The 18,803-nt window shown below is 43.9% G+C and overlaps 1 protein-coding gene across 1 annotated transcript in view; it reads right to left on the bottom strand.

The window, feature by feature from the left end:
• The window catches only part of CCDC33 (coiled-coil domain containing 33), a 110,061-nt gene that overhangs the window by 66,204 nt on the left and 25,054 nt on the right, over positions 1-18,803 (bottom strand). The window contains exon 6 of the mRNA XM_063314215.1: positions 18,412-18,575. Within this exon, the coding sequence (XP_063170285.1) occupies positions 18,412-18,575 (164 nt within the window). The remainder of the gene's footprint in view (positions 1-18,411; positions 18,576-18,803) is intronic.

Here is an 18,803-nt window from a genome sequence, read left to right as displayed (position 1 = left end):
TGATTTCATTTAATTGAGGAAGGAGTTTAAAGACCAACTCTAAAAATGGGAGAAAACCCAATACACCCTAATTTTCTATTTCTCCCATTAACTTTTTCTCTCCCCCATCCCTGCCTTATAATTGGGCCCTTGAGAAAACCCTACAGAAGAGCATTCAGTATGGTCAAGTATCTGTGTGATATCATGAAGATTCTTTCTGTTATAGTGTTTTAGTGATGTGTTGACTATCCTACACACACACACACACACCACACTTAATGCAATCATACTTAGGTCTGCTTTAAAATAATTTGGGGTGGTCTCTCATCCAAGGTCATGTGTGCAGTGATGAGGGGGAAGAAGGAAAAAAGAACAAGATGTTTCGCAAAACTTCACCTGTGAGCAAAAGATATTAGGAAAAGGACAGAGATCTTTTTTCTGCTCAAGGACGAGAGCAATAGTATCACTTGAGATGCTTTTGCACCAAAAAGCAGACACTATGTGTACATATTAAGAAATGATCCTGAAATCTGGGAGTCCTAACTGAGTTTGTTTCTTAAATGAAGCTGAAACATCGGGAATTCTCATCACTACATTTTTGTACGGTTGAATTTTGCAGCGGTTTCCAGAGAAAAGGCATTTGAAATATTTTCTTTCTGCTTCTAACAGAAAAAAAAAAAGAATCCTGAAGAATTAGATGGTCCTTCTGGCCCCTCCCAACTCTACAGTCCTTTGAACAATAATGTCAGGAGGGGCTTGAAAACCAACTGTTCAAAGCGTTGGGTGCCACGATTGTTTGGCTCACTTTTCCCTTGTGTTGCTTTGAACATCCCTGCTCTTTTCAGAAGAGGCTGCAGTGCAAATTTAATAAACCACATTTGTGGTTTATTAAATTTGCCCTGCAGCCTCTTCTTGAAAGAACAGGGATGTTCAAAGCAACACACGGTAAAAGTGAGCCAAACAATCGTGGCACCCAACGCTTTGAACAGTTGGTTTTCAGACATCCTCCTCTAAATGCAGTGCGAAGCTGGGCCACAAGTAGGCCTTCATAACCCCACCGCAAAATTCAGTCACAAGAACCAGCCCACAACATCTTGGAATGTCGAACAGACTTTCTTTAGTGACATGGTGCCCATAAGCTTTCTTAATCACCTCAGCAATCACCTCTCATTCCACAAAAACATTTAGAATCATTCTCTTTCTGCCCTTCCCCATTTCCCAGGCTCAAAGCAGACAGAAAATCTACATGTGGCAGGCCAGCCTGAGTCTCTAGATGTGGCATTTATTTAATTTATTTATTTATTTATTTATTTATTTATTTTATTTATTTATTTATTTTTAAATTTATTTTATTGATCCAATTTATCGCCACCCATCTCCCAAAAGGGACTCTGGGCGGTTTACAATAAAACATAAATAAAAATATAAAACTGTAAAACACTATAATACACAGTAAAATAAATATGATAAAACCCCCGATGGCTGGAAGTTCTCTGTGATTTGCAAGCAGAGCAGGGTCCTTGTAAGGAACTAACCATCCCCAGGAATGGCTACTCTCTCTCCCGCCCCAGGCGTACTTACAGAACCAGGTCTTTAGTTTATTATATAAATATATTGTTGTTTATTCATTTAGTCGCTTCCGACTCTTCGTGACTTCATGGACCAGCCCACGCCAGAGCTTCCTGTCAGTCGTCAGCACCCCCAGCTCCCCCAGGGATGAGTCCGTCACCTCTAGAATATCATCCATCCATCTTGCCCTTGGTCGGCCCCTCTTCCTTTTGCCTTCCACTCTCCCCAGCATCAGCATCTTCTCCAGGGTGTCCTGTCTTCTCATTATGTGGCCAAAGTACTTCAATTCTGCCTTTAATATCATTCCCTCCAGTGAGCAGTCTGGCTTTATTTCCTGGAGGATGGACTGGTTTGATCTTCTTGCAGTCCAAGGCACTCTCAGAATTTTCCTCCAACATCACAGTTCAAAAGCATCGATCTTCCTTCGCTCAGCCTTCCTTACGGTCCAGCTCTCGCAGCCATATGTTACTCCAGGGAACACCATTGCTTTAACTATGCGGACCTTTGTTGTCAGTGTGAGGTCTCTGCTCTTGACTATTTTATCGAGATTTGTTATTGCTCTTCTCCCAAGGAATGAATGAATGAATGAATGAATGAATGAATGAATGAATATATATATATATATATATATATATATATATAGTATAAATATAGTATAGTATAAATATATAGTATATAGTATAAATTATTACATTTATACACCACCCATCTCACTAAAAAGGTGACACTGGGCGGCTTACAAATAAGTTATAAAAACCATCATAAAAATACAAAACAAAAAACAAAAAATAGAAGATAAAAGAGGGAAACTAAAAAGCAGAAAGAGTGTCCTTAAGCTACCCGCCACCCCCAGGCTGCCCATCACTCTTGGATCCTGAAGCTAGCTGGCAGAGCCAGGCTTGACGCTCTTCCTGAAGGCCTTGATGCTCTTCCTGAAGGCCAGAAGAGTGGGGACCAACCTTTGGCTCCCCCAAAGCAATTGCCAAATAATTCAAAGGAGAACATCATTCAGTGCATGTCTGGGGAGTAACCAGATTAACTTAACTGAATTTCAATCAAAATGAAATGAAGATTTTATCCTGGTCCTTCCCACCAACTACTTTTGGGAAGCATGGCCTCTGACACACTATTCATGGACCAAGTATGGTCCTCTGCCTGGACAAAGTTGTGCCTCCTGGTTTACATCCAAGGACATGTGAACATCTTTCCTAATTACCAGTTTTGGATTTAGTGATTAGCCAGAAGCAAAACGCATGGATGGACCCACCTAGCTCATGTGGCATGTTGGACATGAGTCTTTGTAAGTTTTGTGTACTTATCCCTGTTTATCTGCATGCAGGCAATAGGAAATCTATAGATATTCCTTACTGGGAAACATCCATATTTTACCTGGGTCTCACTGGTCAGCCATGACTGCTTTTTAGTTCGGGATTCCTATTGATTCCAGCTAATCAATTCCATCATTTACACTTCATTCTCGCCACAGCCTTTCAGCTCCCTGGAGATGGTGATTATTATGCATGTTACTATCCAGCTGCATTAATGCCTGTTACCAGGTACAGAAGAACAAATCCCCAGAAGGAATCAAGAGAGAGGCAAGTAGATTTGAAAGGGAGGAAGAGGGGTGGGGGGAGAGTCATCAAGGACCATTCACAGATCCCACCATGATCAGGAGCCAGAGTACTAACTGCCATGCATCTCCGGAAATCTAATCTCCCCATAAATCTCCACTTATGCTCATTTTTCCCTCTTGCTCTCCTATACACATTCTTAAAAGGTAGCAATGTTCTCCAGAGTAGATCAGAAATTACAACTTCCTTCAGACCAATGTGTTGGAAGAGGGATAATAGACTGAAGGTCATTACAGGTAGTCCTTGCTTAACAATCACAACTGGGACTGGAATTTCGATTGCTAAGCAAAGCGGTCATTAAGTGAACCCAACCCAATTTTATGTCCTTTTTTTGTGGCAGTCATTAAGCGAGTCACTGTGGTCATTAAGCGAAGCACATGGTCATTAAGCAAATCACATGGTTCCCTATTGATTTTGCTTGCCAGAAGCTGGCCAGGAAGGTCGAAAATGGCGATCACATGACCACAGGATGCTGTGACAGTCATAAATGCGAAGTGGTTGCCAAGTGCCCAGATTGTGATCGCGTGACCATAGGGACATAAGTGTGAGCACAAGCTGTAAGTCAGTTTTTCCCACACCGTCATAAGTCTCAACCATCACTAAATGAATGGTCATTAAATGAGGACTACCTATATAGCCTTCAATTGCAAGCATGAAAAAGCAACCAGAATCCCAGAGCTCTTAGGGGCAATTCTGAATGGCGGCTTCCCAGCCTTTTGGTTCCATACGCCCTACTCAGGATGCTCACCTATGGGAATCATGACTGCCTCTGAAGCTGGCTCTAATCTATAAACCTTCTGGGAGTTGAAGTCCACACATCTTAATGTTGCTAAGATTGCTAAGCCACCCAAAACTTTCCTAAGAAGCAGTTTGCTCCTAAAAACATTGAGATTGACCATCAGTTGGTCTCATCTCCTCAAGATGAAGGATTACCCCTTCTGGTTCCAAGAAAGAAGCCAAGCCTCCATCCTATCCTAGAGGAAGCAAAAGCAATCAGTGGATGCAGGCTCCTTCATATCTCTGAGGAACAGCAGAGCTGGTCTGAGGAATCCAGAGCAAGAGTCCTTATGAGCAAAGATTTATTCGTAACTAAAGCTCTCCTCTTGAGTTCGGCAAGAACCTCCGCACAGAACAAGGTGGAAGCCAGAAGTCTGTAGGAGGAATGCTAAGTAGAACTTTGGGTCCACAAGCTGCTTTCGACGTGCAGTTACAGAAATCTTAGTCCTTTAATTATTTGTGCTTCAAACCAGTTAATTGATTACCTTGCAATGCAGATGGAAGGAAGGAAGGAAGGAAGGAAGGAAGGAAGGAAGTTTAGATTATATGCTGCCCCAGAATCCCTCCTGTAAGAAGCATTCCCACATTCGCACATGTGGCAACTCCTCTTTTAAGGCTTGAATGCATTTCAGCTAATTAACATCAAAAGTTACATACGAAGGGGCAGGGAACACCTCTTCTAAAGAAAAAAGAAGGCATCTTTCTTGTGTTTTTTAGATCACATCCGTCCATCCTGCAGCAAAAAGCTTCTTAGAAGATGCTATCTCACATTTTACTTCTCGTCCATGTAGGTGGGCATACCTCTTTGAAGATGCCACTTACCAGCTGCTCTCATAAAAAGTGTTTAGAAAAATATAAAAGCAATTATGTATGTGATCGGACTCATAGGTGACACTTGTCCTTTGGGTAACTAACAATTGCAGCCCAGCCATTCTCATTTTGGGGAACTGGCATCTAGTCCGGTAGAGAAATCTGATTACTGGCTGAAAAAAAGGCTGCTGGGCTCCCCCACACCACACCCACTCCAAGGTAAAACAACAGGACTTAGCTGGCAGACTTGGGCCCCTGCTGTCTTCTGGACTGGAGCTGCTGGTAGCAGGTGGTGAGATGTTTCCTCCCCACCAGTGGCCAGGCGCTCACCCTTGAAGCACGCCTCTCCTGGGCAGCTGTATCTTCCGAAGCTTCTTGCATCTTCTCCCCCCCACCACACACACACACCCCTCGGCCAGCCACCTCCCCTGTGATACACTCAGCCCAGATTGCCTCTTCTCTGAGCAATCAGCCGATGAAAATTTAATGACGGCTTCTTCCAAGCCATTTGATATTGCCTCTCTGCTGCCACACCCATCGCTGGAGAGGCTGTTTTAATGGAACCTCAGGTTCACCCTCCCATGATGTGTTAATGAGGTTCTTGCTTGAGGAGTCAGGGGGAACAGCCATGCTGCATCTTCCCAGTCCCCCTCCTTGGTCTCACTTCCATTCTTCCCCCCACCCCACCCCCCGCACCCTTTCTTTTTTAACTGCTCTGTCCTCTTAAGTGTAGCTGCTGGCATTTCAACTCATAATTGGCTCTGTGTTACCGCAGCCAGCATTTCACCCTCTAGGTAAATACAGACCACCTGATCACATGACCCCCACTTTCATCTTGCATCCTCCCCTCCTACTCTATATCCCCAAAGAGCTTTCCGCACCACCAGTGCATTAATAATGGATAGTCCCCAGACCCACTATTCTTTCCACGGGGAGGGACAAGGCAGATCTCCGTAGCTTTGCAAAGAAACAGTGGAATCAATTGCAACAGAAAGCTGGGAAGCAAACAGCAGGCCGAAGTCTTCTTGAACCGAGAACAAAAGTTGGGGAGAGCTGCAGGCGACGATCAATAGGGCTTGCTCAGAAATTCTATTCCTCTCTCTCTAAATCAGGGTTTTTCAATCTTAGCAACTGTGTGGACTTCAACATCTTAAAGTTACTAAGGTTGAGAAATCCTGCTCTAAATCAAAGGAGCAACTTACTGCAAAGACACCAAAGAGCATCTTGATTTATTTTTATCCCTGACCTCGCAATATAGGGGACAACTGGTTTTCTCACATGTCTTCAGCTGCTTGGAGAAACAACAACTCACTTCTCCCCAGGCTTGGACCAATCTGTAATCCTGCCTCTTATTCATTAGGGCTACCGGGCAACTTGACTTTTGGAAGGCCCAAAAAAGCACATTTGCACTTCTCAAGCAGGGAACAGCACATTGCAGGACATAGAGCTTCTTTATATCAAGCTAGAGCCCTGAACCATCTCATCTTGAATGGGCTAGATCAGTGGGGAAGTCCACACATCTTCAAGTTGCCAAGGTTGAGAAACCCTGGGCTAGCTGGACCAGTTTAGTCTTGAAGCTTCATTCTCATTTTTCTGTTCAAAAGTTTGCTATTTCTACAGTAGCTTCTGTATTAGTCTACAGGTAGTCCTCGCTTAATGACCACATCTGAGACCAGAATTTCAGTTGCTAAGCAAAGTGGTCATTAAGCAAATCTGACCCAATTTTATGACCTTTTTTGCAGCTGTCATTAAGTGAATCACTGAGGTCATTAAGCAAATCACATGGTCGTTGTCCTAACAGCCAGGAACCACGCTGAGACAAGGAACAGGTCTCTAGTGTTTTATTGCTGCTACATAACAGGAAAATCCTAACAAACTGAAGAAGCGTGGGAAAAACCCAGACAGATCAACCCCAAAGGCTAAGGCGGGTCCGATCTGTGTCTCTTGGAATGGCTACCTAATTCCTCAGTGCTACGCATGCGCTTTACAGCCTGGATGGGAGCCCCCTGCTCGCCATCCTTACTCATGACAGTCGTTAAGCGAATCACACGGTTCCCTATTGATTCTGCTTGCCAGAAGCTGGCCTGGAAGGTTGAAAATGGTGATCATGTGACCACAGGATGCTGCAACGGTCATTAATGCAAACCGGTTGCCAAGCGCCCAAATCATGATCACGTGACCACGAGGACCCCAAGATGGTCATAAGTGTGACCACCAGTGGCAAGTCAGTTTTTTCAGCACCGTCGTAAGAATGGTCATTAAGTGAGGACTACCTGTATCAATATATCCAGAGTCATTACCAAAATTTGCATCCATTTTCATACACCTTTGCAGTCAGTGTTGTGAGGTAGACCAGACAGGAAATATGGCCCGATGAGCTAATTCTACTTTATTGTAAGATTACATTAACAAAATCTTGCAAATCTGAAAGTACATTTCTCCCTCCCCCATCCCCTTTACAGCCCAGGAAACTAGGGAGGGTCCCTTCTGAGCCGCGTGCCCTGCCCATGTTCCTGCTTGGGCTACATTGCCTTTTATCTGACCATTCCCTTGGCTGTGTCTCTTCGTCCCTCTCCCAAGGCCTTTCCCACATGCCATTACATTTGCCTTCCTCTCCTCCTATTTGAAAAACTTTACAAAATGTCACATTCCTTTTCCTATGCACTTTCTCTTGAAGTTTGCATTTTATGTGCAAGACCTTTCCCCAAATTATGTGTTCTTCTGAATTTCCTCCTCCAATATATTCATTCTGGGTATAGAAGGAACTATTCTCTCCTTGTATACACACTAGAGGCTAGCGAAAGAACGGGGTAGAGAAAATGAAGAACAGGGATTGCTCTCTAGCCCAGTTCTAATTCAGTATAACGAGAGTGGACTTTGACAGTTATGAATTCCATCACTTCATTGGAAACCCTGGTAACGATGCCTCCAAGTCAAGTCAACTCCTAAACACATCCATGAAGTTTTCATGGAAATGGTTTGCCCCTTCCTTTTTCTGGAATATTTTTCAACTTCCTAGCCTAAGATATAGTCCTGGGATTCCCTGATGGTCCTTCATGCAAGTCTAACTACACCCAACCCTGATTCTTCTAAGTACAAACCAAGTTGGCTATGTGCTGCTCCCTATTTATCCTTGGAAGCACTAAGAAAGTGCAAAACTCATTGTGTGGTGATATCACTGCGAGGGTTTTTCAACAATTAGGTGCTCTTCAAGTCAAGGGAATCTCACTTCTGCTGGAACAGATCTCAGAAGCTGGTGGCAAGAGCGGATCATCTGAAACTGGACAAGAAACCTTTTGCCCCAGCAATCGTAGCAAGTAATAACCTCACTGGTTCTCCTCTCATAAAGACCTACTTTTTGTCTGCCACTTTGCAGTTGAACATCCAAAAACAGACATTGAATATCAGCCATTCATGCACGCCAGCAGTGAAGTAACACTTAGTTGGAATGCAGCTGTTCTCCTTGCATATTTGAGATGCAAGGGCCAAAGGAAATGACGTCCCCAAACTGGTGACAGAATCTATGCATAAAATGGACACCACAAAGCGAGCATAGCATTCATCTCCCACCTGCCTAATTGCGACCACTAAAAGCCAGACCCCAATAAATATATTGATTTTGCTCCCCTTGTGACAGCGAAGGGACGGTGCTGACTGGCTGAGAGCTGAATGGCTGAGCATGAAATGCTCAATTGTTCCACCAGCTAAGCCCAGATTCTGAAGGGAAGTAAAATCATCAATTTGACCGAGATCTAAATTCCCCTGAAGGAGTTCAGGGAGCGACCGGAATCCATAGCGCTCACAATGACTTCACCAATGAGGGGAGGAGGAGGAATTGACTTTAACGTGAAACCGGAATTTTTTTTAAAAAATCTATGTTTTCTACATTTGAGGGGAAATTGCCTGAAACCAACCAGGAGTGTTCTCACCATCTGCCTCACCCACACCACCACCCGCCCGCCCTTCCCAAGGCCAAGCAACACAAGGCAGGCGGTGCGTCTACAGTAATGCTTTTTGACAAGACTGCTCCAAACGCTACATTTTAATTCCAATCTCAGCCGCTCCATTAAAAATCCTGTGCACGAGCTTTCCTTCCTTCCTTTTTTTCTTTTTCTTTTTTCAAGAATTCATTATTGCATTAGCATCCTGATTCCACGAGAACCCAGCTGCCCCCTTTCCAGAGCGCTACAGATAGCCCTGGCTACAGCTGCTGCCACGGCAATTGGGCCACTGAGGCAGAAAGACAATCATTGCATTGACCTTGGATTTCTTTCACTCAGACTGGAGTGGGTGAGCTTAATTACTGCGACAGGAATCAGAAAGGAGCATCCTTCTCTCACGTCGCTCGGTAGCCCAGGGGAGAAGAGATGTGCAGATCTGTGACCCATCGGTCTGTGCTCACGTGCCATCCTTTTCTCAAGCATCCTCTTTTTTGAATGCCCTCTCCACCCATCCACAGCTCCCAAGCTGATTTTGGATTATGAAGTCCTCAAAACGCCCATATTCATATGCTCTTCTGTACCCATATAAACTCTGATTATATTTGCTGTTCTGTACGCCGTTTTCCCAATGCTGGGTAGTAGTTGCCTTCTCTGACACTCCCCCTCACACACACTGAAGTGCAACTCGATTTGAAATGTGTTTCTTCCTAGGCAACTTTCCCCAGTGTGCACTGATTTGGTCTTCAGCTTTCACAAGCTGAGTGGCGGCCACCACGGGATGCCATTTTCTTGGCATCTCTAATAGACCCTGTACTTCCATCCCTGCTGATCAGTTTACATGTGTTTGCACTCCGCTTGTGGGAGTCTCACTGCCTTTCACCCAGAAGAAGAAGAAAAACTCATAAGCAAATCTACTTACAATGGTGCACAAAGACAAGGAGCCTGGAAGAAGTTGCTTCTCAAGACCTTGAAGATGCAATCCCATCTTTTAGTGCTTAAATTTGGGTTATTTTTATTTTTTTTATCCTGCCCTTTGTCTGCAGACTAGATCTCTCACACACATGTGGAGACATATGCACACACAGTTGCTTGGACTTGACAGGGACCTTACACACACTCTTCCCATCATTGTCAGGTAGGAAATAAGGAGGAACAGTAATGTAAGACCTAAAATATGCATACCACAATTTTAAGAAACTAAAAAAAACTTCTCCAAACTTCTCCCATATCTCCACCTCCTTCCATATTTTGCATTATTTGGGCTCCACCCACTGATTGTCCACCTCTGTTCTAGCAGACAGAGAATTGTAACTAGTGTTCTGGACCCAAATCTAAGCATTGTCATACTATCCCCCGTACCCTCGAATTCTTCCCAAGCCTCCAGGTTTGGCATCTCCAATTTCTCCCTCATTCATTTTCTGTTCACACTCAATTTTGCTAGAAGGTCACTGAGGCATTTTCTCCAATGCCCTCATTCCACAGACATGGCAAAAGGTATGCAAGTCATTTCTCATTCCAGTGAAATGTGAACAGCTGCCTGGTGCCAACTTTTACAATCAGCCAAATGCTGTCGAGACCACTGAAGTTAGTGATGAATGAAAATTAAGATGGGCAGGAATTGGAAGGGACATATGTAACTGAAAGCTAGAAGCCCATGGGTACAATTCTTAGATTGCTGTTCTGTGTCTTCTGCTTCTTTGGCATTGACATCCACAGTGAATAATTTTTGCATGATAATGTTGCACCCTCTTTTGAAGCAACACATCTTACCCAACCAATCCAAGAATCAGAAGACTGGGGGCCAGCAGAGATATAGTCAAATGGTCTGAAGCAGCCCTAAGGGTGGAGCTGATTCATCTATCTCTCTGGGGTCAATCCAATCTCCATGCATAAAAACTGAAGTTTAGACCAAGGATGGAGAATCCATGAGTCTATGTTCTCCAAGCCTTTTACTGCAACCCTAGAGTTCTCCAGGTTTGCATGCCTAAAATCCAGTAGTAAACCACTGATTTGGCATGGCATGATTGAGAAATAATGCACGAATTTTGCATTAAAAGTATACACCACATCTCAGCAGGCGGCAGAACCTGTCTGGGCTCAGGAGCTAAACAGAGTTGGACCTACTAGGAGACTTCTGGAAAAATCCAGAACTGTAGGCTATAGTAGGGAGTCAAGGAGGAAAAAAACAGAAAAAGACAATAGCAAATCACTTCTGATTGCTGCAAACTGCATGTTCATGAAGTCACCAACCTCGAAGGAGGCTTTAGGTTATGACCTTTATCCAGACCACCCACCTACCCACGCCCAGACATTCACCACCCACATTCACCTAGGAAAAGGAGAAAAACAGGCTCTAAATCCCAACACCAAGTGATAAAATATATCTTAAATAATATTAAAAGCATGGCCTTGGAGGAGAAACGTTGCCCGTCTCTGGTGTAGACCAAAACTGTGATGTCAACTTTCAGCCTTGTTTTGCTTTGCTTTTCAGCCCTGGCATCAACCGCACAATTTTGGCGAAGGGTACTCCAGACATAGTTAAGGCTGGCAGACGTGGTAAGAGGGTTTCCATTGCTGGAGAGGATCGTATCTTTCCCATTTATCATCTGAGCCAAACCTTTTCCAAGCGCTTTTGTGTTCGTCCCTCCACCCCTTATAAAGTCAGGTAAGTTGTTAAGAGAACTAATCTTCACAGGGATAGTTGGCATAAATATTCTTGGCTCAAGAGCTGGGCAGAATGAAGGGAGGGGACTGACCTTCTTTGAACTTTGGACAGGTTCAGCCTGTAGAAATCAGGCGGTGACTTTTCCTTGGGGCGAAAGACCATGTGAGAAAAGGCAAGTTGGCTGCAGGTCAAAGAAACCACTGGGAGGGTTGCTTCAAACGCTACCAACCCCCTGGGAGTCCTGTCTCGTTAAGCCTCAGGGTTGGCCTGGAGCCTCTGCAAACTTGCCCTATTGAACCAATAAATACTCCATCTAGCTGGTTGTAGCAAGGGAGCGGCTGCCTGAGAATGGAAATCATTCAGAGGACTAGAAGAGGTTGTTCCACCAAATTATGTCTTAGAAGAAATCACCGTCTGCATCTTCATCCATAAAGGGAGATGCATCAACTTCTACTGACCACAAAGGGATAGAAGGATTCACAGGTGAGGAAGGTGAATTATCTGCTTTCTAGCCCATATTAATTTTGCACTGTGTTCACCCATGGATCCAAAGCATTTTCTGCACCTATGCTGTGATCAAAAGCCTCGGCTTGGGCATAAAAGTTGGCATGTCCTGGTTTTCTCACCACCGGATGATTTTGTTAAGAATCTGTGGTTATTGCAGCGTTCATTTATTCATCCTTCTTGCCTTCCTTCATTCTAAAACACTTGGAGGTTTAAAGATGCTTCATTCTGGCCTTCCCATGAAAAGTTTATTTCCAGTCCAAGGGATCCTTTTGCTCTAGTATTGATAGATCCTGAATCTGCTTTTCTTGTAGGGAAAGCAAGCAAATATCATCAATAGATAAATCAGCGCTCCTGTTTCTGTGCCTGATCGGGATGAAAGTCTTTAAAAGGGGCTATTTTAAGAGTCTCTCTCTCTCTCTCTCTCTCTCTCTCTCTATATATATATATATATATATATATATATATATATATATTCACCATTCATCTTTAGCCTCCAGATGACAGCAGCTCCGTCCCTGCTTCCCACTCATCATTAGCATCTTGCTAATTCCTCATGCTTAAAGGATGGCAGCTTAGAAGGAAGCGTTGCTAGTAACAGATGCCTAGCAACTGACTCATTAGAGATGCTGTAATCTCCCAAGGCCATTGCTAGGGCACCTTTTGCCTTAGTGATGCTCCTCTTAATGCCCCATTTCACAATCCTGGAGATCAAATCAGCGTCCTTTCGAATAATAACGGAGGTCCTTCCGCCTCGCTTTCTTCACCATGGTTACTGAAATAGGTGTATTTGAAAAACACACCTGATGCATACTGCATGACTATTTCCCAGTTGCTCCTGTAAACATCCTCCTGGGCTGCCTGGGTTCCTTTCTGCCCCCTTCTACCTCAGCTGGGATGCGAACATGATCCCAGTCTGGGTTGCCATGGTGAAACCCAGTCAGTGATGGAATCTTGTTGCAAGGCCAAGCAGGAGAACTGCAGCAGCCGCAACAGCCTCGGGCAAGACGGCTAGAACCTGAGATGTTTTGAGTTCAATCCGCCCCCCAGTTCAGATTCAAAATATTTCTTCCAACCTTTCTCAAAGTGTTCAAGCTTGACTTATTTTCAGAGCAAATAATTCTGACTCAAAACAACTTTTTCCAATGGTGAAGGAGCTGCTTTGAACTTGGAACATTTCAGATTTAAAGCAGTGTTTTTCAAATTTGGCAACTTTAAGCGGTGTGGACTTCAACTCCCAGAATTCCCCAGCCAGCATGCTGGCTAGGGAATTCTGGGAGTTGAAGTCCACACCACTTAAAGTCGCCAAGTCTGAAAAACATTGATTTGAAGCAATCAAAACATTAAGGCATTCTACATTAAGGCATTCAAAACACTAAGGCAACTGAAGTCTTGGCCTGACAAAATTATTGGAGTAAACCCGTTTCCTAGAAATTGGCCAGGATCCAGAGCTCCAAGCGTGCAAGCTGGGATGGGGATCTCTCTCTCCCCTCTGTTTTTCCATGGGCTGATTTAAAACAGAGATGGAAAATTTTGCAGGTCTTACAGGCTGAGATAGGGCTGCTAGAAGATCTTCTGGTGGACACAGACAACATATCCCAGATTAAGGGATAACTGAGGTGTTTCACACAACTACCCTTCAGTAACTTGAATTGAAGGGTTTTCCTGTTTTGCCTACATCTTTGAGGGTTTTTTCTCTTCTTTTCCCCCAGCGTGCTTTTTTAAAATCATAGAGTCATTGCAAAACGTGGGTCCCTAAGCTTTCTACTTCCTAATCCCAGCATGCCCCTGTGCCTATATGAAGAAATCCGGATTCAGCATGAAGAGTTTGGAAAGCAGTGACATCTGGCAGTCCTGAGTTTCTATTATGCTCGTGGCAGACAAGGAATTGAAGCACAGCTATTTAATCTTCACTGCATCTAGAATTTAGTGCAGGAAGTATAATGGAATGTGGGAAAGGCCTTGGGAGACTGGGCCAAGAGACGCTGCCAAGGGAATGGTCAGATAAGAGACAGCCTAGGCCACAGCTGGATAGTGGGAGGGGCAAGAGGCTCAGGAGGGACCCTCCCTAGTTTCTCAGTCTGTAAAGGGGACGGGGGAGAGAGATGTACTTTCAGACTTGCCAGATTCTGTCAATGTAGCCTTACAATAAAGTAGAATTAGCCTATCTGATTGTGATTCCCATCTGGTTTACCCCACGCGAGGCCAACAGGAGGGTGGGGGAGATTTCTTTTCTTATGCTTGCTCTGCTTGGACAGGAACAAAAGCAGGAAGTGATTTGTTTTGGAGTACTGTTGGTTTTAATCTCACACATTGTCATTCGCCTGCTTTTTTGAATGTCATTTGTGCCTACAGGCAAGTCCTGGGTTGCGAATGGCCCTGCCTCCTGCCTCCGAAAAGCTCAGCTTTCATACTCAAGCATTTCCTGTGATTTTTGTTCAAATGCAATTCCCCCCACCCATACAGCTTTAGAGAGGAATGTCATAATTGTATAAATGATACAAGACAGATGCAAAGACAGGGGCACAGGAGATCTGGAATTGCACACACTTCTCTGTGAGCTTCCTTATTATTTCATCTAGAAATAGGCTACAGAATGAAACAAGGTCCTTTGCTTTTAGGTGTGATTTATGACCTGGTGATGCACTGGACAACTGTTCAGAATCCTTGATATCTCAGAAGGCTTCTAGTGTCTGGGCTGCATTGTGGGAAGCAAGCTGAGTTGAGCCTGGAGAACAGGAAATATGTAACAAGCCAGGGATCACAGCCAAAAAATAACCAGGAACCAAAGAATAACCAAAAGACAAAGAATAAACCAATCTGGAGTCAGGACTGAAGGACTACAAAAGATGTGGAAAGACACTTAAGCTCTGGAAGGTGTTCTTCAAGACAAGCTGAAGGAACCTTCAGTTCCTTCTTATCTTGGAAGATCTGGTGGACACCCTTAGTAAGTGGAGTCAATCCAGGGCTTTGAAGGTCCTTCACTGAGATAACCACAGTTCAATTACTCATCACATACTCCCTGACTCCCCTCAAACTTCCGTCCTTCCTTCCTCACTTCCAGTGACTGTAAAAATTCCAAGCACAACTTCCAAAGAAATGCTGGGTAACCCTCAAGAAATGCAAGAGGTGAACTTCATAACCAAAGGACATCAAACAATGCCATTGAACCAACACCATGGCTGGGTTTAGGCAACGTGTTTAACCTAAGGGTAATTCTGAATTGAGCATCTCAAGGAGAGATAGCCAAACGGTACTTTTCTGGGTTGACAAGCTACGTGGGAACCTTACAGATTAACTCAGATGCATCATATTGTCAGCACTAGACCATTCGAGCATTCACACAATGACAGTCAGGAGCCTGGGATCCTTTAACTGTTTAATGAAGCGAAATGACTAGGACAGAGGTAAAGCTGCAAATGGAGAATTCCCCCTAAAACATACATTTAAAACTACATTCCCTTGTTTGCCTCCCTTTCCCATGAAAGTATGCCACCCCCCTTCCCATCCAGGTGGTGTTGCTGGTGTATCTCTAACCACTGGCCTTGATGTGAACCATCATAAATCTATAGCCATAATAATGCAGTTCACACTCCAACTTAACACCCCCTCCCATCTGGCAACAGAGAGTCTAGCCCCTTGATAAGGAAGTGATGGAAAATGCTCCGATAAGGGGTTCTGTGAACCCTTTGATCGGAGGAATCTGACACATATCCATGAAGTCCTAGGAGTACAACTTGAAGGAGAGCTCAGAATTCCAGAAGGGAACCTAGACATGGCCAAATCAGAAAGCTGATGAGTCATAAAAAAACAATCTAATAAAGTGCCTTGTTTTTCAATGATAAATCAATTTCCTTCCCCCTCACCCAACATCTCCCACTTATTTAGGCTTCACTTCTCAAAACCCTGGAGAATAAAATAATTTTAAAAAAACTGTCCCTACCCACCACGTGTGTGCCATAGCCCCACCCTCTTTGCAGCAGTTCCTCACCAACTCACAGCAGCCCTCCTAGCCCCTGGCCATCAAAAGCTTGCCCAGACTAGCATTGGGGTACAAAAGCCAAGTGGTTATCGGGAGAGAAGAAATACCGTAAAACTGCCCTATCAGCTTCCTTTTAAGCAAGACAAGAGAAGAAAAACAAATGTACCCCAGACTTTCTTGGTGATCAAACAGAAGATGAAATATCCCAGGGTTGACTTCCAAAGACCTTTGCAATTAGCAGAATGGGCTTTTGAAAACTGCTTTCTAAAACTGCAGCAGGCAGTTGCTGGAACTATTATAGATTATGTTAAGATCTAATGTTAAGCGTATCCGGTCAGTCTCTGATTAATTCTTAATGTGCTCATGGTGGTTTATACGTTGGTTCCTAATCAAAGGGAACTGTTCTTTTGTTCTTTCTTGATGCCTTTTCTGTCTGTTCTCTTCCTTTCACTCTTGGTTTGTTTGATTAATTTTTGTTTGGAAGTGTAGGAGGATTGTGATGTTGTCGTTGCTGCTTTTGGTAGCATAGCCCAGCTACTTGCCAGCATGTAAACACTGTGCAACCATCTCTTTTTGCAAATGTGATACAAATAATGACACACACAAAATCCCTGAGCCTGACTATTGGAACATCCTATGATAAAAGTGTATGTGTGCACATGGATGCCCACACACACACACACACACACACACACACATTTCCCCTTAGTTCTGCATTTCAGCCTCAGAATTCCATTACAGAGAGAGAGGAAAAAAACACAATCAACAACATAACCTTAGGCTTTGGGCAGCTTGCACACAGAATGAGGACAACGGTGCAAAGTTTATACAGTAGACTCACAGTTAACTGGCACCCATGGGGATTGGTAGATGCCAGATAAATGTAGTTTCTGGTTGCTTGAGAGTTACTATTAAATTGTATTTAAAGTATTATTTATTTGATTTTTTGCTGGTTGCTTGAGAGTGAGTTCTGGTTGCCTGAGAGTCTCCTGTATTATTTATTCCAATTTCTTGCCGGTTGCCTGAGTTCTGGTTAACTGAGAGGCTACTGTATATGCCCTACAAAACAAGGACATGCTGTGTACTAAATGCAAGCCCTATTTGTAACAATCAGTGTTGAAATTCCTTTGCCATTTTCTCCAGCCGCTGTTCATAAAGGTCCAGAAGAAAATTTATTTGGGGCAGAAGATGCAGTTTCTGTTCCTTGCTTTGGGTAACAGACTGGTTTAATGTCAGGTTGTTTGCTTTTGACCATGAGAGAACAGCAGCAGCAGCAGCAGGAGGAAGAAGAGGAAGAGGAAGAGGAAGAGGAAGAGGAAGAGGAAGAATCTCCCATCAATCCCAAAGGGAGAAATGGTCACACTCCCATTTCATCACCGCACCCACTAGGGGTCTTGCCCTCTCCCAAAATGTCCAGTATGGTTCCCAGCAAACAAACATACAAAGCAAGCTTTCTTCTTTTTAATTACTTCAAAATGTGGCAAGTCCTTCTGCACTTTGTAGTCTTCTAGCCTGCTAAAGAGCTGATTTATTTTTGTTTTGTTTTGTTTTCAGGAGAAGGGAAGACCCGAATCAATCAAATCTCACTTTTAGATAGATCACTTGTCTTGCTGGTCATATTTATTCTCTATTAATATAGATGCCTGCCTTCCACTTTTGTTTATCCCTGTGCAGATCATTAAACCCTTCCTAAATTACAGCCGGCTCAATAGAGTTGGGTGTAAAATATTGCTTCACGCTGAAAATACAACATTCTGTGCTTGTGTGCTTCTTAACTGGGATGCCAGAACGCTCCCAGTTCTGGGCTTTGGGGCCAGCAAAATCAACTTCACCTCTGAAGTCTCAAGAAGCTTTTGCAAACTATTGGGTTTCTGGAGAATGGTTCTCAGTCCCAGCTCCCTCCTGCTTTCGAGAGCAATCCGTCTGATCACAGCCCAACTCAGCAATGCCCTTTCAATTAATCAGCCAGCCCTCACTGCCAGACTATAATTGAGTCCCACGATGCACCGATTATACACACAGCAGAGGAAAACTACAGGCAGCTCTATTTTATTTATTCAATGCAAGAATTTAGAATGTCAAAAGCATCACTGGGTCCTCTGAATCCTCCGCATGGGATTCTCTCTCTGACCTCAGAAAGCAAGTCAGGTGGAATAGTTCATAATTTCATGATGTGGGAATTGTGCCATTGAGCCATTCCCCCCACATCCCACCCCAACAGTCAAAACTTGGGCTTTCGTTCAAAGTGCACCTTGGAAGACAGTCTGTATTATTACTTACTTCTTTTCTCATAGAAGTTAGAATTTATTTATTTGTAAACAACCAGAGACCACAGTTGGGTATTATGAAAGGTATTGAAGTATCATACCCCATGGATACTGAATTAATGACCCATTTCATTACTTATATCCAAGGAGAAATGTATCTGACGATCAGGTTTTGCCCACGTGAAAACCAGAACCATTTAAGCTCCTAGTGCAATCATCCTTTGCTAACACAGGTTCTTCGTTCAGTTCAGAATATCTGCAGAAGTTTGGGGGAAAATGTACTCACACAATGACATACGGGTCGGGAACATTTCCCTTGCGGGTTGAGGGCAGATTGGAGGCACCGTGCAGTACAACGGTGATGGATTCCTTTTCGGGATTTGCCAGGTGCCAGTCATTTGTGTGTGAAGTCAACACAGGTTGCCCTGGCCCAGCTGGATCTTCTTTCACCTGCCAGATGGAAGCAAGAGAAACCTTTGAAAACCATCGATGGAGGCTTGTGCCTCCATCAAAAAGGGGAAGGAATGGCAAACTCAGTAAAGTAACCCCCACAGATTGCCCCTCCCCCTGGCTCAATCACATCTGTAGCTCCATTTCTGGAAGCAGGAGATGCCATGAACACTCTCAGGAGCTCCTCAGACAGAGGACTACAGGAGATGGCAGCGCCTAGCTGAGTTG

This window comes from Candoia aspera, chromosome 13, assembly GCF_035149785.1.
Source record: "Candoia aspera isolate rCanAsp1 chromosome 13, rCanAsp1.hap2, whole genome shotgun sequence".
Classification (NCBI taxonomy): Eukaryota; Metazoa; Chordata; class Lepidosauria; order Squamata; family Boidae; genus Candoia; species Candoia aspera.
The sequence above is the reverse complement of the archived record's forward strand: the minus strand, read 5'-3'. Positions and strand labels throughout refer to the sequence as shown.